We start from the raw sequence: 27,797 nt of genomic DNA, 5'->3' as shown, positions 1-27,797 counted from the left end.
CGTAAGTGCGTGCAAAAGTGGTACAGGACATACAGAATGCTCCACTTAACAATTTGAGTTAGGGAACCTGGGCTCAGAGGAGCCAGCTTAAGGAGATAATAGGAATGAAAACACATTACTGTGTACGTTTTGAGTTACGTTAGTTAACTGCAGATGCCATCACTGACGCAATGAACGTACAATGTGTACAGTATCTTACAAAGCCGGCCAGAGTGGCCAAGCAGTTCTAGGCGCTACAGTCTGGAACCGCGCGACCGATACGGTCGCAGCTTCGAATCCTGCCTCGGGCATGGATGTGTGTGATGTCCTTAGGTTAGTTAGGTTTACGTAGTTCTAAGTTCTAGGGGACTGATGACCTCAGATGTTAAGTCCCATAGTGCTCAGAGCCATTTGAACTATATCTTACAAAATGTGCTGAAAGTGACGGCCATCAACCCCAATGCAAACATGACATCGGCAAACAAGATTCTGACGCACCCTGGTGGATATCCCTGGTGTGTTTCGAATCACATCGCAGGCAGCTACAACTCTGGCAACTGATTCCACCTCCATATCCACTGGGGTGTCACACACAAGTGACTTTAGATATCCCCATAGGAAGTAATCACGGCGATTTAGTTCAGGTGACCTCACAGGCTATGGAATAGGACCTCCCCTTTCAAGGCAGCGACCAGGAAATACTGTACCGGTACTGCTCCATCGTATTGTACTGTACGTCTCTGACTAGTACTGACTAATGAATGGGTCTGTCGTTGGTTCATAGCACGTTCTGCCATGGGATAATGTAAATAGGAGTAAAGTAAACATTAACCTGCATCAGGACTTCCTAGTAATCAGGCTCGTCCTCCTAGTTTCCTTGCAGGTAGTGAAGAATGCACAATAGGTGTAAACTTATACGCAGGTTACTTGCAAATAAGCTGGGAAACAGTAATGCTAGACAAAGTGGCTGACAACTTTACTTCCATATCTCCTTAAGCTGGCTTCTCCGACTCCAGGTTCCTACGTCACACTGGACTCGCATTCGGGAGGACGACGATTCAATCCCGTCTCCGGCCATCCTGATTTAGGTTTTCCGTGATTTCCCTAAGTCGTTTCAGGCAAATGCCGAGATGGTTCCTTTGAAAGGGCACGGCCGATTTCCTTCCCAATCCTTCCCTAACCCGAGCTTGCGCTCCGTCTCTAATGACCTCGTTGTCGACGGGACGTTAAACACTAACCACCACCACCACCACCACCACCACCACCACCACCACCACATCCTACGTCAGATTGTGCAGTGGAGCGTTCTTTACGTCCTGTTTCATTTTCGCACGCTATTACGAAAACACCCTGTATATATCATTATTTGATATTTAAATACGAGTGAATTCAGTAAGTAATGCAACACATTGTTTTCTGAAATCAGGATGGTTTTATTCAAGATTACATTATATAATTCCTCAGTCTTTCGGCTACAATATCCTGTTTTTCAGCATAATATTCGTTGAATGCGACGCTCTTACGCCACCTTACCCGGAGGACTTATATGCCGGCTCAGTACCTATCTACTTGTCGACATCAGGGCCAACATCTTGCTGCATCACTAGCCTCGCCATCATCTACGTAACGCTTCACGAGAGTGCATCCTTCGTAGTACCAAACATATGGAAGTCGAAAGGTGTGATACTGTGGCTGTAGGATGGATGAGGAAGAACAGTCCAATGATGACAGACGCCTTGCCCAACGACTCACCGAGCTTTTGTTCACTGCCATATCTCCGTAGCCATTCTGCAAGTGCCTATGAATTTGTTTTCCGCCAAAAGAAATTCGAGGTGGCACAGTAGTTAGCACACTGGCCTCGCATTCGGCAGGACGACAGTTCAAACCCGCGTCCGGCCATCCTGATTTAGATTTTCCGTGATTTTCGTAAGTCGCTTCAGGCAAATGCGGGATGGTTCCTCTGAAAGGGCATGGTCAACTTCCTTCCCCATTCTTCCTTCCCTAATCCCATGGGACCGATGACCTCACTGTTTGGTACCCTCATCCGAATCAACCAACCAACCAGTCAAATTCATTGACAGTTCTCTGCTTGCGACGCACCTCCGTTGCGGACGTCATTTTAAATGCTAGCGGCGCCACCTGTCGGAAGTTCAAGGAACTATAGGGGATGAAGCGAGAATATCACACGATGTCCCACAACAAATTCCACATTTTTCAGCCGAAACTGGTCAAGGGGGGAAAAAAAGTGTTGCATTAGTTATTGATCACACCTCGAATAATGAATTGCGTCAGAAACGATGCGCTTTTGATACATCATCAGTATGCATTGAAACGGCATATTTTCGTAGTACACAAATTATAATATGAAAAGCATCGAACACGAGAAGCCTTTAACTCGTAATACGTAAGTTCTCGTCATTTTGTTATAATAAATTGTACCAAAAACGACGCATTTTCGAGACGTACTTAATGTTCCAGTGCTCTGAAAACAGCTTATATTCATAGCACGTACTTCACAATAGAAAAACCGCCAAATACGGAATTCAGCTATCGACTTAAATCTAATATGGCGTCTCCTCTGTTGCGCTTGTGACGTAAAACGGATGTTGCGTCTCCTTAGCCAAGTTCCTTTCTACGCAGCAAAAAAATCCGACTTGGCAGATTCTTCTTTCGACGTGTAATATCTCTTTATATTCGATGAATTATTCAGATACAATTCTACCCTTGAATGACGTTTACTAATTTTCTATCTTCATACTCGCAGAATCCATGCGAAAAGTAGTTCATACAATAGCTATGCCATGAGCGCATTTCTTTGTAGTACTCTCTCTGGTGGTAAACGGAGCTTCCGAGATTGTCTTCGTGCCGATCAGCCTGAGCTTGGTTTGGAAGAACTGTAATCTGATTATTGAGATTTATCACAGAAGATAACTGATACGAACTGTACGATTAAAAAGGAAATATATATAGATTGCTCCTTCAAATAAAAGGTGTGTATTTGAAATTTGAGGATTAATGATATTTATCGATATATTGCGTGGTTGTTAATCAGAAGGGAACTTCCGAAAGACTGGATACGAACCTGCATTTAATAATCCAAGAGCTCCATTACTTCTTCGGAAGGTTAAACTTCATCAAAGCCAAATATCCGCTTGATATGAGGTTTCCCGACTGATTATACAACGCTCCCAAAATTACGAGGCATTTTATTTGTATAGATTAGCAGACTGCCGCAAAGCACGAGCCTGCAGAGAGGAAGAATCATCGCCTGATTTCATTCTAACAAGTTAAATTTCAGAATCATTTTGACTGACTGAGCTATGACTGTGTTTCCTATCATTAATGATTGATTGCTCGAACGAATTGAGAGCTACATAATTACGTAGATAGGAGGAAAAATTACAGACGCTTCGAAACTAGCGGAACGTGAAAATTCCACGCTGTGACGTCAGTAAACTCGATCAGCTCCTCGTCGACGAACACGTTCACGTCCCGAGTGGTCGCCTACCGCGTTCAATTGCTTCGCTGTCTGTCATTTTGACGTTCGTGTGGCTACTGAAATCAAGATCTTCTTCAGTAAAAACAATTACAGGAAAAGGAATTTCATGTTTCGGGCTTGTTACGTCGTAAGGCGAACTCTGCTCTGATACTCGCTCCTCTCGCATTTTTAACCCTGCGACATTTTGTTTGATTCGATTTATCGCTTCATCAAACGTACAGGTCGAGTGGCCGCTGAGTGAAAAGGCTATCGAACTGAACGATGAGAAACTTAGGAACAGGACGGAGACAGACCGTGTGTGTGTCTGCAGCCAGCGGTGCGGTCCGCGACGTTGTGGTGGTTTCTGGTAGCGCTGTGGCGCGGCGCCACCGTTCGCAGGGGCTGCAACCGGACGCCGGGCCGTTAGTTAGCGCTGACAACTCAATCCCTCACAGCGCAATATCGCGGCGGACCGTTTAATCACAAACAGCTCCCTCCCCACCCTTCCACCCCAAAGCTCCTGTTAGAGGCGGTATGGGGACCTTCCCTGGTGATCTGTGGGCATCTGGCTACGCTCGCATTTCGCGGTTATCCTCCGCCGGCACTAAAAAATTCTCCGATAAATTTAAAACAAAGAACATCATGTAAGAAAGGCGTTCAATAAGTAATGCAACACATTTTTTTCTCGGCCAATTTCGGCTGAAAATGAGCGGTATTTGTTGTGCGACATCGTGTAGTATTTTCGCTTCAGCCACTAGAGCTTCTTAAAGTTCCAATAGGTGGCGGCGCTACACGCAGCCTTCAAAATGTCTGTTACGGAGGTGCTTAAGCAGAGAGCTGTCGTTGAGTTTTTTTGGATGAAAACCAGAGCAGATATTCATAGGCGTTTGCAGAATGTCTACGGAGACCTGATAGTGAACAAAAGCGGGGTGAGTCGTTGGGCGAGGAGCCTATCACCATCAGAACAAGGTAGCGAAAACCTGTCCGATCTCCCGCGTGATTGACACGGCTATAGCTCCTCTAATGTAGGAACGTGCGGACACACTCATTCGAGGTGATCGGCGGATCGCCGACAGACACCTCGGTGCTCAACTGGACGTCCCTCCGGTCAGCCCTACATCGCAAGGTCCGCGATGTCTGGAGCTCTGAATGGTCTGTTTTGGACACGCCAAATAAGCTCTGCATGGTAAAGTCGTCCACGGCCGTATGGAACTCATCCTTGAGGTGCATGCGTAGGGACTCAGTTGTTCTCTGCCGTCTCCGAATTGGACAAACGCGGTTAACCCACAGCTATCTCCTTCGCCGTGAGAACCCGCCCAAGTGTCGCTGTGATGCAGGGCTGGACAGTGGTCCATCTTCTGATGGACTGGCCCCTTTTAGCCCCCTCGCGGCAGTCCTTTAACTTACCAGCTGCACTTCCTTTAATTCTAGGTGACGATGCCTCTATAGCTGACTCAGTTTTACGTTTTATCCGTGCAGCTGGGTTTTATCACTCACTCTAGTGTGGGCGCTCTCGCATGATTTCTCAGGCTACACCCACTCCAGCGACTTTTAATTGTGACGTGGATACCAAAATAGTGTCTTTTGTGGTAACAAGTTGTGTTGGTACCTCCATCAACGCTTTCCAGCTGGAGGTTCTTCGTTTGTAGTTGAGTGGTTGACCTTTTACCTGATCCATCACCCACGGTAGTCTGTTTTACTCTCGTCAACTATTTGCTCTGCTCCTTTTAAGTGTCCTCTCTTTTGTGTTATTGCGGTGTTCATTTTAGCTCATTACCCCTTGGTGTTCACTCCCTCTGGGTGCAGCGGTTACGCTTTTACTGTATAGACCTTTTACAAGTATGTCTGTTTGGAACAGGGGACTGATGGCCTCGATGTTTAGCCCCCATGAAACCCCAAAACAAACCAACCAACTGGACGTCTCTGTTGGTAGTGCACACACACTCGTCCACCAGTTGTGGTACTCAAAGCTGTGTGCCAGAAGGGTTCCTCACCATCTAACAGAAGACTATAGAGAACAACAAAGGACCATCTGTGTGGAATTGCTTGCGCGTTACGAGGCTGATCTGACAATTTTGTGAAGAACATGGTCACAGGCGATGAAACATGGGATCATCACTCCGAACTGGAAGTAAAACGGCTATCTACACTCATGCTCATAAATTAAGGATAATGCTGATACATTGTGAAACAACGCTTTGGTGGACGGTTTTAAATCACCTCGGGGTATAACCATGCGGTGTATTTGACCTGCGGTCGTCGCACGGTGGCGCTGGCAGCAGCCAACATACGCAGAGGTGTGTTGGTGCATGTCAGAGGACAGTGCAGCGAGTAAGTGTGCAGACGTTTTCAGACGTGCGAATGGTGACTGTGTGTTGAAAATTGCTCAAAGAACACACATCGATGACGTTATGAGGGGTAGAATACTAGGGCGACTGGAGGCTGGTGAAACACAGCAGGTCGTAGCACGGGCCCACAAAGTGTGATCTCAAGATTATGGCAACGATTCCAGCAGACAGGGAACGTGTCCAGGCGCTACAGTACGGGCCGTCCACTGTGTACAACACCACAAGAAGACCGATATCTCAACATCAGTGCCCGCAGACGGCCACAGAGTACTGCAGGTAGCCTTGCTCGGGACCTTACCGCAGCCACTGAAACAGTTGTCTACAGACACACAGTCTACAGACGACTGAACATAGTTTATTCGCCCGGAGATCTGCAACGTGCATTCCAGTGACCCCTTGTCACAGGAGAGCCCTTAAAGCCTGGTGTCAAGAACACAGTACGTGGTCATTGGAACAATGGTCCCAGGTTATATTCAAGGACGAGTCAGTGATTCTCGCCGGGTTTTCATCTGGCGTGAACCAGGAACCAGATACCAAGCCCTTAATGTCCTTGAAAGGGACCTGTATGGAGGTAGTGGTTTGATGGTGTAGGGTGAGATTGATTGGTGCACGTACACCCCTGCATGTCTTTGACAGAGGAACCGTAACAGGTGATTTGTATCGGGACGTCATTTTGCACCAGTATATCCGCCTTTTCAGGGGTGCAGTAGGTACCACCTTCATCCTTATGGATGATAACGCACGGCCCCACCGAGCTGCCATCGTGGAGGAGTACCCTGAAAGAGAAGATATCTGGCGAATGGAGTGGCCTGCCTGTTCTCCAGACCTAAACCCCATCGAGCACGTCTGGGATGCTCTCGGTCGACGTTTCGCTGCACGTTTTCAAACCCAAAGGACACTTCGACAGGCACTGGTGCAAAACTGGGAGGCTATACCCCAGCAGCTGCTCGACCACCTGATCCGGAGTATGCCAACCCGTTGTGCGGCTTGTGTACGTGTGCATGGTGATCATATCCATATTGACCGTGGACTTAAAGATGTGTGTCGTGTGTGTTCACTATGTGCCTAGGCTATCAGCGCCAGTTTTGTGTAGTGCCACGTTGGGTAGCACCACATTCAATTTATGAGCATGAGTGTATGAAGTGGCGCCACACCATCAGTCCTTCGATGTAAAAGTTCAAAGCCGCACCCTGAGCCGGTAAAATCATGGCGACGGTCTGCTGGGACTCGGAAGAGGTTATTCTGCTTGATGTCATCCCTCACGGTACACGGTCAACTCGGGAGCGTATTGCGCTACCCTTAGGAAACTGAAGAAACGGCCTCAGCGCGTTCGTCGCCACAAAAACGCAAACGCTCTCCTTCTCCATGACAATGAAAAGCTAGACACAAGTCTGTACAACCAAGAGGAGCTCACAAAACTTCATTGCACTGTTGTTACTCATCCACACTACACCCCAGATGCCGCAACTCAGGACTTCCAGCTGTCTGGCCCAATGGAGGATGCCCTTCGCGGGAAGCAACACGTGAATGATGGGGAGGTTACAGATGCAGTAAGACTTAGCTCCGCTGTCGAGTAGCAGAGTGCTACCAGGGGACATACAGGCCCTCCCAGTAAAGTGGCGTAAGGCCGTCGCACTGAATGGGGATTATGTTAAAAACAGGGTCTTGTAGCCGAAAAAGTGGCGAAAAATATTGTGTATTGGAGTCCCGAATAAAACAAACCTGCTTTCAGAAGAAAAAGGTGTTGCATTACTTACTGAACTACCGTCGTATGACGACTGAAATATTTATGCTGTGTTGCTCTGAAACATTTAGAACTTTGCGTCAATCAGGAATGACAAGAACAAGCGAAATTTAACTTATTTTGCGTCTGCAGTATAGCGGAAAAAACCATGATTCAATTTGTGCTTGATACAGGATGCGAAATTTGCTGGGCAGACGTGCCACCTCTGGTGATGATTGCCCCCCCCCCCCCCCCCGCCCTGAGGGTTACAGTGTAATTTTCTGACGGGGGGGGGGGAGGGGACAAAACGGTTCAATAGTGTTTTGATCACGAAACTCAATGTGGTGTCGCCCAGAGATCTCGGTGCTACACCAGAATCGTCAACGCGAATCGATACCACAGACATTAGTGAGGGCTAGCTGCACTCTGCAACAGTCAGTTAGAGGCACTCAAAAAGACCACGACTCCCCTCTCAGCAACAGCAGCGCCCTCACACTGGGGTCAATATGGTGTGGAGCGTACAAGAGCTCCAGACAGAATCGTCATCTAGGACAAATAAAGTCCTTAAAGTTTAAGAACAACTTGTGCTGTTTTGAATATCGAACATTGTGCCTGCAAGATAACAATTTTTTAATCTTTGCTACAAGTGATACACTACTGGCCATTGAAATTGCTACACCAAGAAGAAATGCAGAAGATAAAACGGGTATTCATTGGACAAATATATTATACTAGAACTGACATGTGATTACATTTTCACGCAATTTGGGTACATAGATCCTCAGAAATCAGTACCCAGAGCAACCACATCTGGCCGTAATAACGGTCTTTATACGCCTGGGTATTGAGTCAAACAGAGCTTGGATGGCGTGGACAGGTACAGCTGCCCATGCAGCTTCAACACGATACCACAGTTCATCAAGAGTAGTGACTGGCGTATTGTGACGAGCCAGTTGCTCGGCCACCATTGACCAGACGTTTCCAATTGGTGAGAGATCTGGAGAATGTGCTGGCCATGGCAGCAGTCCAACATTTTATGTATCCAGAAAGGCCCCTACAGGACGTCCGACATGCGGTCGTGCATTATCCTGCTGAAATGTAGGTTTTCGCAGGGATCGAATGAAGGGTAGAGCCCGGTCGTAACACATCTGAAATGTAACCTGTTTAAAGTGCCGTCAGTGCGAACAAGAGATGATCGAGACGTGTAACCAATGGCACCCCATACCATCACACCGGGTGATACGCCAGTATGGCGATCACGAATACACGCTTCCAATGTACGTTCACGGCGATGTCGCCAAACACGGATGCGTCCATCATGATGCTGTAAACGGAACCTGGATTCATCCGAAAAAATGACGTTTTGCCATTCGTGCAACCAGGTTCGTCGTTGAGTACACCAACGCAGGCGCTCCTGTCTGTGATGCAGCGTCAAGTGTAACCGCAGCCATGGTCTCCGAGCTGATAGTCCATGCTGCTGCAAACGTCGTCGAACTGTTCGTGCAGAACTGTTCGAACCTGAGACGTAGCGGTCGCGCGGTTCCGGAATGAAGCGCCTAGAACCGCTCGGCGACCACGGCTGGCATCGAAGCAGGAGAGTGTTTGATATCCTGGAGGAGCGCTTTGGTAGTCGCATTCTGGGTCTGTGGTATCCAGAGGCCACTGGCGTGGGTAGCGATTGGCCGTCATATTGTCCGGATCTGAACACACGCGACTCCTTTTTGTGGGGCTGTATTTAAAGACTAGGCGTACAGCAATAACCGCAAAACCATTGCTGAGCTGAGATCATCCTGAGCATCGATGTTCCGACACTTCATCGGGCCATGCAGGATTTCGCTATTCGTCTGCGCCACATCATCGGTAATGATGACAGGCATATCGAACATGTCATAACCTAAATACGAATATCTATAGTGACTCTTACATGTTGAATGAAGAGTGTGCAGGACGTAGTTTGTAACTAATTAATGTTTTTTTTTTTTCATCTAGTTCAATAATTGTCACCGTGTCGCTATGTGGCGAACGACATTCTCATTAAAATTGTCTAAACTAGCCATCCAAGATCTTTTGGCAATTTCCTTATGAAGTGTTGAAAATGTCGAACATTCACCTGTCTGCACTCTTCGCAGTTCTTTCTTGATTCGCGGAACGGAAGTAAACGAGCAATCAGTTACTTCGTCCACTAGTTTCAATGTAGGTTTTGATTTCAGTGGAGCACCTAGCATAACTTTTCTCTTCATAAAGTGTCGGACATTTGCAATCACTTCGCGTGTTTCACTATGAAGAACTTTGCTCTCTAACTTGCTCTGTACTGGTGGCATCTTCAACTTTGAATACGTTCTCCCGCTGTCGTTACAAGTGGAGTGTTCCTCTTGGGTCTATGGCAAGACGTTAGACATTTGCGATCGACTGAACGGCCTGTACTCCTCGTCGTGTGCTCGGTGTTCAATTCTGTTTGCATTCCAGTCTGTGAATCTTTCGTGCTGTTGCAGTCTTATGGTTTCGTTTTGTCGTGGCCGGCTTCCGGACTCTGCTAGTTAGGTTGTGTTCGGCGTTTATCACAACCGTCATGCGTCGTGCTGTTCCACACTCGTCCTAAGCGTTTTCGTGGATACCACCATCCCGCTACGCGAGGTATAACAATTTTATAATGACTGCGATCCACTTTGTCAAATTTCCGTTATACAGCATATCCTTTCCGTAAAATACATGGGTAAGGAGCCGTGTATTTAAAAATTTCCGTTGCGTGTAGTGGATCTTCATCTTTTTATATCCCAGCAATCGGACTTCGAGATATAGACGAAATTCATCAACTACAGCACTCGACGTTGTACTCGCCGGAATACTGAGTTAGTGGTTAGCACGACAGCAAAAAATTATAAATCCGAAACAACTTCTCCAGTGACTTCTGAATAAACGATTGAACTACAGAAAGATTGGCAATGACAGGTTCCAAGTACACTTGGATGCATTACGTCTATGAAATCAGTAATAAGACTAAGGGAAAAAACTGAAGTAGAGCAATTCACTGATGAACTCTCCTTCAATTTTCTACATTCAAACAAACAAATATCTGTAACTAGGGAGTAAATAAACGTCCGAAAAATGAGATCGACAGGAAGTGCAGGGATGGCTAGACGACAAATGTAAGGATGTAGAGGCTTATCTCACTAGGGGTAAGATAGATACTGCCTACAGGAAAATTAACGAGACCTTTGCAGAGAAGAGAACCACTTGTATGAATATCAAGAGCTCAGATGGAAACCCAGTTCTAAGCAAAGAAGGAAAAGCAGAAAGGTGGAAGGAGTATATAGAGGGTCTATACAAGGGCGATGTACTTGAGGACAATATTATGGAAATGGAAGAGGATGTAGATGAAGATGAAATGGGAGATATGATACTGTGTGAAGAGTTTGACAGAGCACTGAAAGATTTGAGTCGAAACAAGGCCCCCGGAGTAGACAACATTCCATTAGAACTACTGACGGCCTTGGCAGAGCCAGCCCTCACCAGACTCTACCATCTGGTGAGCAAGATGCATGAGACAGGCGAAATTCCGTCAGACTTCAAGAAGAATATAATAATTCCAATCCCAAAGAAGCAGGTGTTGACAGATGTGAAAATTACCGAACTATCAGTTTAATAAGTCACAGCTGCAAAATACTAACGCAAATTCTTTACAGACGAATGAAAAAACTGATAAAAGCCGACCTCGGGGAAGATCAGTTTGGATTCCGTAATGTTGGAACACGTGAGGCAATACTGACCCCAAGACTTATCTTAGAAGAAAGATTAAGGAAAGGCAAACCTACGTTTCTAGCATTTGTAGACTTAGAGAAAGCTTTTGACAATGTTGACTGGAATACTCTCTTTCAAATTCTAAAGGTGGTAGGCGTAAAATACAGTGAGCGAAAGGCTATTTACAGTTTCTACAGAAACCAGATGGCAGTTATAAGAGTCGATGGGCATGAAAGGGAAGCTGTGGTTGGGAAGGGAGTGAGACAGGATTGTAGCCTCTCCCCGATGTTATTCAATCTGTATATTGAGCAAGCAGTAAAGGAAACAAAAGAAAAATTCGTAGTAGGTATTAAAATCCATGGAGAAGAAATAAAAACTTTGAGGTTCGCCGATGACATTGTAATTCTGTCAGAGACAGCAAAGCACTTGGAAGAGCAGTTGAACTGAATGGACAGTGTCTTGAAAGGAGGATATAAGATGAACATCAACAAAAATAAAACGAGGATAATGGAATGTAGTCGAATTAAGTCGGGTGATGGTGCGGGAATTAGATTATGAAATGAGACGCTTAAAGTAGTAAACGAGTTTTGCTATTTGGGGAGCAAAATAACTGATGATGGTCGAAGTAGAGACGATATAAAATGTAGACTGGCAATGGCAAGGAAATCTTTTCTGAAGAAGAGAAATTTGTTATCATCGAGTATAGATTTAAGTGTCAGGAAGTCGTTTCTACAAGTATTTGTATGGAGTGTAGCGATGTACGGAAGTGAAACATGGACGATAAATAGTTTGGACAAGAAGAGAATAGAAGCTTTCGAAATGTGGTGCTACAGAAGAATGCTGAAGATAAGGTGGGTAGATCACGTAACTAATGAGGAGGTATTGAATAGGATTGGGGAGAAGAAAAGTTTGTGGCACAACTTGACTAGAAGAAGGGATCGGTTGGTAGGACATGTTTTGAGGCATCAAGGGATCACAAATTTAGCATTGGAGGGTAGCGTGGAGGGTAAAAATCGTAGAGTGAGACCAAGAGATGAATACACTAAATAGATACAGAAGGATGTGGTTTGCAGTAGGTACTGGGTGATGAAGGAGCTTGCACAAGATAGAGTAGCATGGAGAGCTGCATCAAACCAGTCTCTGGACTGAAGACCACAACAACAACAGGGAGTAAATAATTGCCACAATCATTAAAATGATTATAGGACTTTAAATCCACCAAGAGCAACATTTTATGAAAAGCATTTATGTTTTATACATATAAATTTCCGAAGTTCTAATTTTCGGGGTATGAACTAGAATGAAACCAAAGAGTCTGGAGATTGGCAAAGAATTTTAGAAATTATGAACTATGTGTAACACCGGACGGCTTTCAGTTGGTTGTATATGGGCCAAACCATGGAGTTCTGCAGAGAGCATTCCAGCAGCCAGCAAAAGGCGCACCTTCACTGGACGACCATTCGTGTGGCCGAAAACGCACTCGACGCGACTCCTGAGTCCACAGGTCGATCCGACGGACCACAGGTAGATGGCTGAGGGAATATGGAAAAGAAAAGAACCTTTATAAAAAAATTAGTTATTGCAGTGCCTGTATTGTTAATAACAACGACGCAATGGTTCTTCGGACATGCGTGCATGTATTACATCGTATTTATCCGTCGATACCAGACAGCGGCTTTCAATTAAAATGCACAGCAATTGTATGACACTGAAACATTGACTGTGAGGAAAACCGGAACAGAAGATAATTGAAACATTTGAGTTGTGGAGCTACAAACGAATGTTGACAATTAGGTGAACTGATAAGGTAAGGAACGAGGTGGTTCTGCGCAGAACCGGGGAGGAAAGGAATATGTGGAAAACAGTGGCAAAAAGAAAGGACAGGATGATTGGACATCAGCGAATAACTTCCACGGTACTAGAAGGAGCCGTAGAGGGCAAAAACTGTAGAGGGAGATAGAGATTGGAATCCATTCAACAAATAATTGAGGACCTAGGTTGCAAGTGCCACTCTTGAGATGAAGAGCTTGGCACAGAAGGGGAATTCGTGGCGGGCCGCATCAAACCAGTCAGAAGACTGATGGCTCAAAAAAAAATCTTATATCTCATTCTTACATCAATTCTCAATTTCTATATTTTATTTTTATATTTATTCTTCAGGAATATTCGGTGCATCCCCTTGGATGATACCGACTATAGAAACATTGGAAACATACGAATGCTTAACACTGCGACCATCGCTTGACGGTAAGTTTGCCACAGCGACATTTCTCGGCATTGCTGTCCCTCGGGAAAGAAAAGTCGTTAACGTTGCTGAAGATTTCATGCGTTGTCAATAATTTCGCGGCAAACGACACGTAACAGATCACTTTTCCGAAAACTGACGTTTGTTATGAATCAAGATACACTAAAGGAATTTCACCAACAACTACTTCAAATAATTTTCCGTTTATTAATTTTTTTTCTTTTATCTCCTTCATTCACCGGACGCAGAATTTGTAGAGGAACAAGGACAATGTTATTTCAACATACACTGTAAAACATTCGTGTAGTAATCTTCTACGGACATGGGCAGATAAGTGAAAATCTAAGGTAAAATTAATAATCGGGTTTCGAACACGGAGCGAAGTGTGAAGCCGCGACCCTAGGCACTGTTCTACTGTTCCGAGTGGACTGCTTTTTCGTTGATACTCGCATCCAGTACCTCGAAAACTTGGGCTGTAGTTTTCTCAGAAACGGTTGAATATCTACGGATAAATCAATGCACGTGTTCGCTTATTTTGACCCCTCTTTCGCTGAGCGAAGTTTCTGGGATATCGGGCTATGGCGTTTGCTGTTTTATATTTTGTGGTTCTTCTTCTTCTTTCTTCAGTTTCCGCCATTTACGGACCACGTGAATTACCTTCCTCGTGATTGTATCATATTTCCTGATTTTCGGTCTTTCCAGTATTTCTTCATTCTTTCAGGTGTTCTTTTCTTCTTTCATCTGCCCATGCCATGATGCGCTTTCTGAAGTTTTCCTGAAAACTCCCGAACTTCCTAATCTTGTTTCAAGAAGATAGTCTGCCTAGAATTTGCCGGCCTGAGTGGCCATGCGGTTCTAGGCGCTACAGTCTGGAACCGGGCGACCGCTACGGTCGCAGGTTCGAATTCTGCCTCGGGCATGGATGTGTGTGATGTCCTTATGTTAGTTAGGTTTAATTAGTTCTAAGTTCTAGGCGACTGATGACTTCAGAAGTTAAGTCGCATAGTGCTCAGAACCATTGAACCATTTTTTTCTGCCTAGAATTTCTTCTTTTGTAACATTAATTTATGGTAGGTCAGTTTTCACTTTCCTGATTTTAAAAATGGTCAAATATTTTTTGTAGTCAGTCTTCCCCGATTCATTCGGACCAAGTGGCTGCAAAAAGAAATTCCCCTTTTTCTGTGGGTATCAGATTTATTTTCAGTTTGAGTGTAGATTACTTCGTAACTACTTCTCATCGCGTATTCCCAACTTTTCTCGGACCGAGAATTATATATAGTACCTTCCTTTCTTTTGTTTTACTCCTCAGTTTGCCGACCGCGGTGGCCGAGCGGTTCTAGGCGCTACAGTCTGAAACCGCGCGACCGCTACGGTCGCAGGTTCGAATCCGGCCTCGGGCATGGATGTGTGTGATGTCCTTATGTTAGTTAGGTTTAATTAGTTCTAAGTTCTAGGGGACTGATGACCTCAGAAGTTAAGTCCCATAGTGCTCAGAGCCATTTGAACTCTTCAGCTTCTCCCATTTTACCTAGGAAAAAACATTCCATTGCAGAAAAGACACTTCGCTTTTAGCAGTGTCATACATCTAAATCTACGTGATTACTCCGCTATTCACAATTAAGTGCCTGGCAGAGGGTTCAATGAACGACCTTCATGCTTTCTCTCTTCCATTCCACTCTCGAACGGCGCGCAGGAAAAACGAGCACTTAAATTTTTCTATGCGAGCCCTGGTTTCTCTTATTTTATCGTGATGATCATTTCTCCCTATGTAGTTGGCTGCCAACAGAATGTTTTTGCAATCGGAGGAGAAAACTGGTGATTGAAATTTCATCAAAGGATCCCGTCGCAACGAAAAACGCCTTTGTTTTAATGATTGCCTCTCCAATTCACGTATCATGTCTGTGGCACTATCTCCCCTACTTCCCGATAATGCAAAACGAGCTGCCCTTCTTTGTACTTTTTCGATGTCATCCGTCAGTCCCACCTGATGCGGATCCCACACCGCACAGCAATACTCCAGAATAGGGCGGGCAAGCGTGGTGTAAGCAGTCTCTTTAGTAGACTTGTTGCACCTTCTAAGTGTTTTGCCAATGAATCGCAGTCTTTGGTTTGCTCTACCCACAATATTATGTATGTGATCGTTCCAATTTAGGTTATTTGTAATTGTAATCCCTAAGTATTTAGCTGAATTTACAGCCTTCAGATTTGTGTGACTTATCGCGTAATCGAAATTTAGCTGATTTCTTTTAGTACTCATGTGAAAAACTTCACACTTTTCTTTATTCAGGGTCAATTGCCACTTTTCGCACCATACACACATCTTATCTAAATCATTTTGCAAGTCGTTTTGATCATCTGATGACTTTACAAGACGGTAAATGACAGCATCATCTGCAAACAATCTAAGACGGCTACTCAGATTGTTTCCTATGTCGTTAATATAGATCAGTAATAATAGAGGGCCTGTAACACTGCCTTGGGAAACGCCGGACATTACTTCTGTTTCACTCTATGACTTTCCGTCCATTGCTACGAACTGTGAAGTTTCACAGTAAATCACGAATCCAGTAGCACAACTGAGGCGATACTCCGTAGGCACGCCGTTTGGTTAGAAGACGCTTGTGAAGAACGGTGTCGAAAGACTTCTGGAAATCTAAAAATATAGAATCAATTTGACATCACCTGTCGATAGCACTAATTACTTCACGAGTATAAAGAGCTTCTTGTGTTTCACAAGAACGATGTTGATGAAACCGTGCTGACTACGTGTCAATAAATCGTTTTCTTCGAGGTACTTCATAATGTTCGAATACAGTATATGTTCTAAAACCCTCTTGCAAATCGACGTTAGTGATATAGGCCTGTAATTCAGCGGATTACTCCTACTTCCCTCTTTGGGTATTGATATGACTTGAGCAATTTTCCAGTCTTTAGGTACGGATCTTTCTGTGAGCAAGTGGTTGTATATAATTGCTAAATATGGAGCTATTTCATCAGCATACTCTGAGAGGAACCTGACTAGTATACAATCTGGACCGTAGGGCTTGCCTTTATTAAGTGACTTAAGCTGCTTCGTTACACCGAGGATATCTACTTCTACGTTTCTCATCTTGGCAGCTGTTCTTGGTTGGAATTCAGGAATATTTACTTCGTCTTCTTTGGTGAAGGGGCCGGCCGTTGTGGCTGAGCGTTTCTAGGCGCTACAGTCTGGAACCGCGCGACCGCTACGGTCGCGTGTTCGAATCCTGCCTCGGGCATGGACGTGTGTGATGTCCTTAGGTTAGTTAGGTTTAAGTAGTTCTAAGGGACTGGTGACCACAGCAGTTAAGTCCCATGGTGCTCAGAGCCATTTTTGACTGTTCTTTTACAAAGCGAAATAATAACTTCTGCAAAGTGAAAGAAAGACTGCTCTGTGTGCACATTCGCGCCAAAACGGTTACAAGTAAGTCAAAGATTATGACAGTCTCACAGAAATGAATACACACAAGAACCATATCACTGTAATATATCGATACATCGGAGTACCTGTACGTTAACAAAACCAAATGTGAATATTGTCACAAAAATATGTCTGTTACTTCGCAGAAAAGTAGTACGATATTACTGGTATCGAGAACTGCGGTTGGAGTGCCGTAATGCTCACGTAAATAGAGAACCATTACAAGCTCCAATTACGACACTGTCTTTGAAGTCTGTTAATTCCCATCTTGCAGTAACCGCGTCGAAAACGTTTTCACATGAATCAGTTGAGTAAAAATAACATATGTGTGTTTGCGATACTAGCGCAGTCTGTATACGTGCATATTGCTATCCCATGACTTGTCACCTCAGTGCACAGCACGACGGAAGGAAGCCGGTATGGAACTGGCGTAGCGGCGGCGCCTTGATTTCCGATGTATGCAACCCTCAATACTAGCCTCGTACTCGCTCGTCTGCTCGCCGCTGGCATGGCCGCCTGCTGAAGACCCTCTCTCTCCTCAGCTGTTGCAGCATGGTGCTGGTGCTGAGTGGGGTGCTGCAGGACGAGCCGCCGCCGGACACGCGGTCGCTGCTGCAGGCGCACCCCATCTACAAGGACTCGGCCCAGCAGTTCGTCGCCATCCCCAACAAAGTTGTGGGCCCCGCCGGACTGCTCTACGTGCGCCAGCGCGAGCTCGCCGTCACAGTACCACACGACAGTGAGTAGACTGCACCACTCTCCTCTACATTCTCTTTCCTTCCACTTTCCTAAAACTTTCTTGACAACTTGAGGTACAGCACCGCCTTGGCTCTGGCCCCGTACCTGCCTGCTCTGTGACTTTTGTCAGTTTCCCAAGGATGGTACTCCCTTCTCTTGTTTATCGTCGGGCATTTGCTGCTCTATGCGCACAAATGAAGGATGCCACATTTATTTACACTGATGGCTCAAAAACATCGTTTGGAGTTGGGAGTGCCTATATTGTTGGCGACACCCCAAATCTATTTCGGCTTCCCGACCAGTGTTCGGTTTTTACTGCGGAGCTTTACGCTGTTCTCCCGGCTGTCCAATACATCCGTCGCCATCAGCGGATACAGTATGTTATCTGCTCAGATTCGCTCAGCTCTCTCCTCAGTCTCCAAGCTCTCTACTCTGTCCACCCTCTGGTCCACCGGATTCAGGACTGCCTACGCTTACTCCACTTGGGGGGAGGGGGGGGGGCGTCTCTGTGGCGTTCCTCTGGATCCCAGGACATGTTGGTATCTGTAGAAATGAGGCGGCAGATATAGCGGCCAAGGCTGCAATCTCTCTTCTTCAGCCATCCATTCGCATGATTCCCTTCGCTGTATGCGAAGTGTTTTATGTCGCCGTGTTGCTCTTTTATGGCACGCACATTGGTCGACACTTCCCAATAATAAATTGCGGGACCTGAAAGCTCTTCCCTGTGCTTGGACCTCTTCCTCCCGAACTCGTCGTCGGGAGGAGGTAATTTCGGACTAACCGGAGTGACGGACCATCCAAAGTCGGATTAGAGGGGTTCTACTGTACTTAGTATTTTTAAGTTAGATTACGTTGCTACCTACATGGTAATCATATTTCACTAGTACGATATATGAAGAGTACATCGTTTTCTGGAAACAACCTTGTGGACACGGCAACCACAGACATGAGTAATCATATTGGGTGTTAATAAACTGTTACATGTTTATTGAGTCCTTTATTTTTACATGAAGATAACACGTGGTCCCCCCCTCCCCCCTCTGTTCCGCAACTGCACATTGACCACAGAAGCTGCCATCTCCACCATATTGGACTGGAATCTATGCATCCAGCTGTTTTCTTCAAAGACGTATAACCTTTCAGTGGTGTTTTTTCCTGATGGACAAGGACTTTTGGGTACTGTAAGTGTTGTACTGTAAGGAAGCAAGGGAGAGGATGTTGTTATGGGTGGCCAGTATCTTCTTTCTACAACGCAAATGCACACTGATGTGTCGGCATACCATGGAAGTCAACCTTTTACACAACGACACAAGCTCAACACAATAGGCTGTGGGGTATTAGGATTGGACCAAGTAACACATCAGGCAATGAACATCGACAGTTGCACTGAACATTTATTTGGAACATTTAAACAAGACAAATAACAAATAAAACCATCAACACTTTTTTTAAGATTACCATTTATGTGAGAGCAAGTTACTTCAAAATTTAAACATTCATAAACCATGGCACTTACGGCCTGTTACACATTTAGTGAAATGACTTGATTATTTACCCAAAAACTATGATCAACCTGAAGAACAATTTACTAAAAATTTAACGAGGAAATGTTGTTGTTGTTGTGGTCTTCAGTCCTGAGACTGGTTTGATGCAGCTCTCCATGCTACTCTATCCTGTGCAAGCTTCTTCATCTCCCAGTACTTGTTGCAACCTACATCCTTCTGAATCTGTTTAATGTATTAATCTCTTGGTCTTTTACCCTCCACGCTGCTAAATTTGTGATCCCTTGATGCCTCAGAACATGCCCTACCTACCGATCCCTTCTTCTTGTCAAGTTGTGCCACAAACTCCTCCCCTATTTTATTCAATACCTCCTCATTAGTTACGTGATCTACCCATCTAATCTTCAGCGTTCTTCTGTAGCACCACATTTCGAAAGCTTCTATTCTCTTCTTGTCTAAACTATTTATCGTCCATGTTTCACTTCCATACAAATACTTTCAGAAACGACTTCCTGACACTTAAATCTATACTCGATGTTAACAAATTCCTCTTTTTCAGAAACGCATTCCTTGCCATTGGCAGTTACATTTTATATCCTCTCTACTTCGACAATCATCAGTTATTTTGCTCCCCAAATAGCAAAACTCCTTTACTACTTTAAGTTTCTCATTTCCTAATCTAATTCCCTCAGCATCACCCGACTTAATTCGACTACATTCCATTATCCTCGTTTTGCTTTTGTTGATGTTCATCTTATGTCCTCCTTTCAAGACACTGTCCATTCCGTTCAAGTGCTTTTCCAAGTCCTTTGCTGTCTCTGACAGAATTACAATGTCATCGGCGAACCTCAAAGTTTTTATTTCTTCTCCATGGATTTTAATACCTACTCCGAATTTTTCTTTTGTTTCCTTTACTGCTTGCTCAATATACAGATTGAATAACATCGGGGAGAGGCTACAACACTGTCTTTCGTTAGTGCAGTGATTGGTATTACCAAAAGTAATTTAGAGTACAGGCAACAAAAAATCAGATTCCATGGCACACAGCCACGTTACTTAAATGGCAGGCACCCTACAATGTAGGATATAAATAATAAATTTCATGTGACCAAGAAACCTCGTGGGATTCAACAAACTACACCCACAAGCGGACGCCCGCCCATTCAGCTGTATCCAATACAGGCTCCGTATGGACCCCCAAACGGGAACAGCAGTGGTCACGAATAGACACGAAAAATCCCAGAGCTAGTGGGTATCTACAGCAGACTGACACCTGCCTTAACTAACTGGAAACACAATAATTCATTAAAGCACATCATGTGTATAATTAATCAACCTATTAATGAACATCAGCTAAGCAGTACAAATCTATTATCTTATGTATGTAAGGCCAATTATACATTAAGCTGCGAGCGAATTAGATACACGGACAGCCGGCACGCTCGGGCAAAGGGGGCGGAAAATACACAACAGCACAAGCAGGACGCAACCAAGGACCCCGCACCCGCTACGAAGACAAACAGCAGAAGTCCAGTTAAAACGAAATCAAATGCAAGTAACTAGCATGCATGCTAACGGTATATCGAGACCGCCCCCCCCCCCGCCCCCCCCCCCCCCCGCCCCCCCCCCCCGCGGACACAAAAAACAAGGCGTCTTACAGCAAATAGCCACACTTTAATCTGTGATTAAATCATAATTAATTAGCATATCCACATACTGTCATTGAAGGAATTCTTCTACTTTCATTAATAGAATCGGTTACAAACTTTTTAAACACACAATAACAGCTGGCCTCCCAGTAACTTGTAAGACTTTATGAAACTACTCATTTAAAGGTAAGACACGTGTCTCTCAGACACATTATCACTTCGGATAGAAACTGTTGTGTTGGCAGAAGAGCCAACACCGTGTTACCAGTAGAGGCCGAAATGCACTCGTTTTAGCTCACGCAGGCTGGCGTGAGGAGGGAAGGACTATACTAACGTGAGGTCTGGAACATGACAAGGAATGAGAATTCAGAAAGCGGACGTAATTAGTTTGATACTTAACTTTAATCTATTAATTATGAACGTCGCTCTTGACGGTACATGATTCACAATATCTGTTCAGAACACATTCTTATAGTAACTGAATATGGCGCCTTGCTAGGTCGTAGCAAATGACGTAGCTGAAGGCTATGCTAAACTCTCGTCTCTGCAAATGAGAGCGTATGTAGACAGTGAACCATCGCTAGCAAAGTCGGCTGTACAACTGGGGCGAGTGCTAGGGAGTCTCTCTAGACTAGACCTGCCGTGTGGCGGCGGCGCTCGGTCTGCAATCACTGATAGTGGCGACACGCGGGTCCGACGTATACTAACGGACTGCGGCCGATTTAAAGGCTACCACCTAGCAAGTGTGGTGTCTGGCGGTGACACCACAGAAACGTAACAGTAATGTTATTGCAATTCGCAGCAAAATATATCCAGGGAAAATTTTATCCATGTGTATCTATAGCAATTGGCCAGCTTAACTCTGTCGTGTGTCCCTCCGCCACACACCGTCAGGTGGCTTGCGGAGTATGGATGTAGATTTAGATATAAATACAATAACCAGGCGGCACTTAGACAAGGACCAACCAAACTATTTTCAGTGGCAGTTAACACTGACAGTAGCAATGCACAAACAGAATGTATCAGCACTCCAAGCCCTAGCAAATGTTAATCATCACACCACATACCGCTCTCACTAGAACCTTGCGTAGTAAGCAAGTTAAAATTAACACATTCGAGGACAGACTCAGTAGGAGTAGCAACGGCCGGCCAAGAAAATTAAGTCAACAGCACTGAACCCAGTAGTCGATTCCGGCCACAATTTACAGCACAAGCAAGGCCCTTACCATCTTGCTTGTTCGACGATGCCAGCCGCCGCAGATCCAGGAGACATATAACAACCGAAATACACCAACGGCTTCCCAGTAACGTGCCTGCTTCCACGCCGGCGATATTTGCTACGGCGCCGTCACCTGGGTAAACAGCCCCTTTTAGATGTGCTCTTCCTGCTGCCTGCACGGCACCTGTACTGCCCGCCAGACTTGGCAAACGACGTTACTGCTAGGCGTCCCAAAGTAAAATTTCTCGCTGCTTGCTAGAGCTTACCGCTCGCTCCCCGATCGGCCTGGTAGGTGGAGTCACCGCGCGCTCTGCGCACACCACCAGAAAGATGACCCATACACCGGCGGCGGGAATATCGCTGACCGAGCCACACGGCTCACACACATACACTCCTGGAAATTGAAATAAGAACACCGTGAATTCATTGTCCCAGGAAGGGGAAACTTTATTGACACATTCCTGGGGTCAGATACATCACATGATCACACTGACAGAACCACAGGCACATAGACACAGGCAACAGAGCATGCACAATGTCGGCACTAGTACAGTGTATATCCACCTTTCGCAGCAATGCAGGCTGCTATTCTCCCATGGAGGCGATCGTAGAGATGCTGGATGTAGTCCTGTGGAACGGCTTGCCATGCCATTTCCACCTGGCGCCTCAGTTGGACCAGCGTTCGTGCTGGACGTGCAGACCGCGTGAGACGACGCTTCATCCAGTCCCAAACATGCTCAATGGGGGACAGATCCGGAGATCTTGCTGGCCAGGGTAGTTGACTTACACCTTCTAGAGCACGTTGGGTGGCACGGGATACATGCGGACGTGCATTGTCCTGTTGGAACAGCAAGTTCCCTTGCCGGTCTAGGAATGGTAGAACGATGGGTTCGATGACGGTTTGGATGTACCGTGCACTATTCAGTGTCCCCTCGACGATCACCAGTGGTGTACGGCCAGTGTAGGAGATCGCTCACCACACCATGATGCCGGGTGTTGGCCCTGTGTGCCTCGGTCGTATGCAGTCCTGATTGTGGCGCTCACCTGCACGGCGCCAAACACGCATACGATCATTATTGGCACCAAGGCAGAAGCGACTCTCATCGCCGAAGACGACACGTCTCCATTCGTCCCTCCATTCACGCCTGTCGCGACACCACTGGAGGCGGGCTGCACGATGTTGGGGCGTGAGCGGAAGACGGCCTAACGGTGTGCGGGACCGTAGCCCAGCTTCATGGAGACGGTTGCGAATGGTCCTCGCCGATACCCCAGGAGCAACAGTGTCCCTAATTTGCTGGGAAGTGGCGGTGCGGTCCCCTACGGCACTGCGTAGGATCCTACGGTCTTGGCGTGCATCCGTGCGTCGCTGCGGTCCGGTCCCAGGTCGACGGGCACGTGCACCTTCCGCCGACCACTGGCGACAACATCGATGTACTGTGGAGACCTCACGCCCCACGTGTTGAGCAATTCGGCGGTACGTCCACCCGGCCTCCCGCATGCCCACTATACGCCCTCGCTCAAAGTCCGTCAACTGCACATACGGTTCACGTCCACGCTGTCGCGGCATGCTACCAGTGTTAAAGACTGCGATGGAGCTCCGTATGCCACGGCAAACTGGCTGACACTGACGGCGGCGGTGCACAAATGGTGCGCAGCTAGCGCCATTCGACGGCCAACACCGCGGTTCCTGGTGTGTCCGCTGTGCCGTGCGTGTGATCATTGCTTGTACAGCCCTCTCGCAGTGTCCGGAGCAAGTATGGTGGGTCTGACACACCGGTGTCAATGTGTTCTTTTTTCCATTTCCAGGAGTGTAGATTAAGACAGTTCTTTATTTACTTATACCGGATACTTAACTCGAATAGAGGATATGTGTTGTGGTACAAGCTTATCAGTAATAGTCCCCAGATAGACAATATCAGTAACCTTGCTATTACAAACTTTAGTCACACTGCTAGTCCTGCTCTGCGAATGTACTGACAGACGCCAAACTCGATGAGTGAGTCAGTGAGTGAGACCCTCCAGTCAGTGGCCTAAATACACGCTGTCGAGAGGGCGTTGGCAGCAGCGTGTTGCTTGTCAGTCTGTCTCTGGCCTCTCTCGTGATATGCGCGCTTGATCGAGTGCTTATTATCGATCTTCATGCAACATCTTTACCGACCTGTGTCCTGGCGACAGCTTATGCCAGCACAGATACAAAGTTACGAACTTTTCCGCTCTAATGTTTTAGTTATATGTTCATCTGAAGGGACTTTTAGTGCCATGAAACCGGTAGTGATCTAAAAATAAATGCCTAAATACAGCTGAAGTGGTTTATTAATAGCCAAGACATCTTTTTCTCTTATGAATATGTAAGCAACCTTATTGATTCAACAATTGGAAGTTACATCCCCTTACGATTAATCTGGAATATCCAATGAGTTATGAAATAAAGCTAGAAAATAATCAGAAAAGTAATTTATTTGTGGTCCCACAATGTTAGGTTGAAAATGAATATTACAGACTGAAATAGGGAAAAAATAGAGAATCCTGCTAGATATCAAGAAAAATGTTTCACTAATAGCCATCGAATTGGTTTTGAAAGCTAAATTTTTTGGATTAGTTGGATAAAGTGTAGCCCAGCACCAATATACGACTAGAAAAGTGCGACCTTCAAATTGACCGATAGAATAAACTTTTAATAGTCTAGGGCTGAACCAAAACAGTCCGCGTCCCTGCAGTTTGTCACACCGCTGTGCAGCGTCCTAACTGAAATGCTGATATTTCAGCTTTGTCACAGCACGTGGTGCGGTGTTTCATCCATGGACTGTTGAGAAGGTGCCAGTCCTGGAGCACACATTTCTTCGATCTTGAATTTTCGTACTTTGCCCTCTCATCTAGCACAGAAAATTCTAATTTTTTATTTTTATTTTTTTAACAAAGGGGTTCGTGATTTATTATGGATCTACAGTATAGCCTGGCTATGTTTTTCCGAGTGTGCTACAACAGCTCTGTCTTGTATAACAGAAAACAAAATCATCAATCCATCGTGGGTCTTCTTTTTCATAGACAAATGATAAAATACTGTTGTGATTCTGTTGTGCACTGATGGAAGGTGTCGTTGCTATTGGGATTGGGAGCTAATGTTCAGGTAAATTACTTTGATACTGAAACACTAAACATACTTCAACGGTATGTGCAAATCGTATCTTTTTATGTTATTAATATGAATGTAGGTGAGACATTGTTGATTCAACAATTCTTGTATGATGAAACACATGGTATATACCCAGTTACGAAATAAAGCTAGAAAATAGTTACAGAATGCTCATGTGACTGTAACTCTAGACTCAAACTGAACTTTAAAAAAATGAAGTAGAAAAACAAGTCAGAACGATTGAGAAAATCTTTTTCGATATAAAGAAAAGTAACTAACAGAAGATACTCCTCGAAGTGGAAAAGCAGAGAATGAACTTTAAGAAATTCTTATCTAACTTAAATGCCAGCTACGACACTTTTTTTTCCTTACAGAACTTCACATATGTTCATGTTATAGGAGTTATTATGTTATTTTCTTGCCTTCTATTCTTTTGCGTAATGGAATCGGGGACAAATGACGGGCACAAATACAATACAGACCATTAAAATTGCTACATCAAGAAGAAATGCAGATGATAAACGGGTATTCATTGGACAAATATATTATACTAGAACTGACATGTGATTATATTTTCACGCAACTTGGGTGCATAGATCCTGACAAATCAGTACCCAGAACAACCACCTCTGGCCGTAATAACGGCCTTGATACGCCTGGGCATTGAGTCAAACAGCTTGGATGGCGTGTACAGGTACAGCTGCCCATGCAGCTTCAACACGATACCACAGTTCATCAAGAGTATTAACAGGCGTATTGTGACGAGCCAGTTGCTCGGCCACCATTGACCAGACGTTTTCAGTTGGTGAGAGATCTGGAGAATGTGCTGGCCAGGGCAGCAGTCGGAACATTTTCTGTATCCAGAAAGGCCCGAACAGGACCTGCAACATGCGGTCGTGCATTATCCTGCTGAAATGTAGGGTTTCGCAGGGATCGAATGAAGGGTAGAGCCACGGGTCGTAGCATATCTGAAATGTAACGTCCACTATTCAAAGTGCCGTCAATGCGAGCAAGAGGTGACCGAGACGTGTAACCAATGGCACCCCATACCATCACGCCGGGTGATACGCCAGTATGGCGATGACGGATACACGCTTCCAATGTGCGTTCACCGCGATGTCGCCAAACACGGATGCGACCATCATGATGCTGTAAACAGAACCTGGAATCATCCGAAAAAAATGACTTTTTGCGATTCTTGCACCCAGGTTCGTCGTTGAGTACACCATCGCAGGCGCTCCTGTCTGTGATGCAGCGTCAAGGGTAACCGCAGCCATTGTCTCCGAGCTGATAGTCCATGCTGCTGCAAACGTCGTCGAACTGTTCGTGCAGATGGTTGTTGTCTTGCAGACGTCCCCATCTGTTGACTCAGGGATCGAGACGTGGCTGCACGATCCGTTACAGCCATGCGGATAAGATGCCTGTCATCTCGACTGCTAGTGATACGAGGCCGTTGGGATCCAGCACGGCGTTCCGTGATACCCTACTGAACCCACCGATTCCATATTCTGCTAACAGTCATTGGATCTCGACCAACGTGAGCACCAATGTCGCGATACGATAAACCGCAATTGCAATAGGCTACAATCCCACCTTTATCAACGTCGGAAACGTGATGGTACGCATTTCTCCTCCTTACACGAGGCCTCACAATGACGTTTCACCAGGCAACGCCGGTCAACTGCTGTTTGTGTATGAGAAATCGGTTGGAAACTTTCCTCATGTCAGCACGTTGTAGGTGTCGCCACCGGCGCCAACCTTGTGTGAATGAATGCTCTGAAAAGCTAATCATTTGCATATCACAGCATCTTCTTTCTGTCTGTTAAATTTGGCGTCTGTAGCACGTCATCTTCGTGGTGTAGCAATTTTAATGACCAATAGTGTACTGCCGCCATTTTTATGTTGTGCCGGTAGACCGCACGCCGGGGTGTTGGGTCGGTCCCCTTTCACGTCTCGATAAGGGCGTTTCGAGGAAGCGCCAGAGTAAATATTGTGGGCGCTATTTCGGCAGTTTTCAGTAAAGTTTCGCATCCACCTTGACTGCAGGACAGCGATAGAACCGCCACCGGACCAAGTAATCCCTATAACTCCAGGTGAGCACCTTCACAAGCTAAAGTCACAGTATTTTACGTTTAACAGAGTCGCAGACAGTCATTGCTAGACATCAGCGAGAAATCTGTAATGAATAAAAATAAAAATCCTGTATACAGATTCTAAGAATTCCCTTGCCGAAGCAAGTCTACATTAGTTACCCCTCCTTGGGCTCCTGGTAAAATCATTTTAACATAAGTGTTATAATGAAACTTCCTGGCAGATTAAAACTGTGTGCCCGACCGAGACTCGAACTCGGGACCTTTGCCTTTCGCGGGCAAGTGCTCTACCAACTGAGCTACCGAAGCACGACTCACGCCCGTTACTCACAGGTTTACTTCTGCCAGTACCTCGTCTCCTACCTTCCGAACTTTACAGAAGCTCTCCTGCGAACCTTACAGAACTAGCACTCCTGAAAGAAAGGATATAGCGGAGACATGGCTTAGCCACAGCCTGGGGGATGTTTCCAGAAAGAGATTTTCACTCTGCAGCGGAGTGTGCGCTGATATGAAACT

At 45.6% G+C, this 27,797-nt stretch overlaps 1 protein-coding gene across 1 annotated transcript in view; it reads left to right on the top strand.

Moving 5' to 3' along the window:
* LOC126253328 (protein N-terminal asparagine amidohydrolase) overlaps nucleotides 1-27,797 on the top strand; it is a 251,395-nt gene that overhangs the window by 184,165 nt on the left and 39,433 nt on the right. Inside the window, exon 2 of the mRNA XM_049954594.1 lies at nucleotides 17,493-17,689. Coding sequence (XP_049810551.1) covers nucleotides 17,503-17,689 — 187 coding nt within the window. The 5' untranslated portion in view covers nucleotides 17,493-17,502. The remainder of the gene's footprint in view (nucleotides 1-17,492; nucleotides 17,690-27,797) is intronic.

Source organism: Schistocerca nitens, chromosome 4 (assembly GCF_023898315.1).
Source record: "Schistocerca nitens isolate TAMUIC-IGC-003100 chromosome 4, iqSchNite1.1, whole genome shotgun sequence".
NCBI classification, from domain to species: Eukaryota; Metazoa; Arthropoda; class Insecta; order Orthoptera; family Acrididae; genus Schistocerca; species Schistocerca nitens.
Note: the sequence above shows the minus strand (reverse complement) of the source record. Positions and strands in the feature narration are given on the sequence as shown.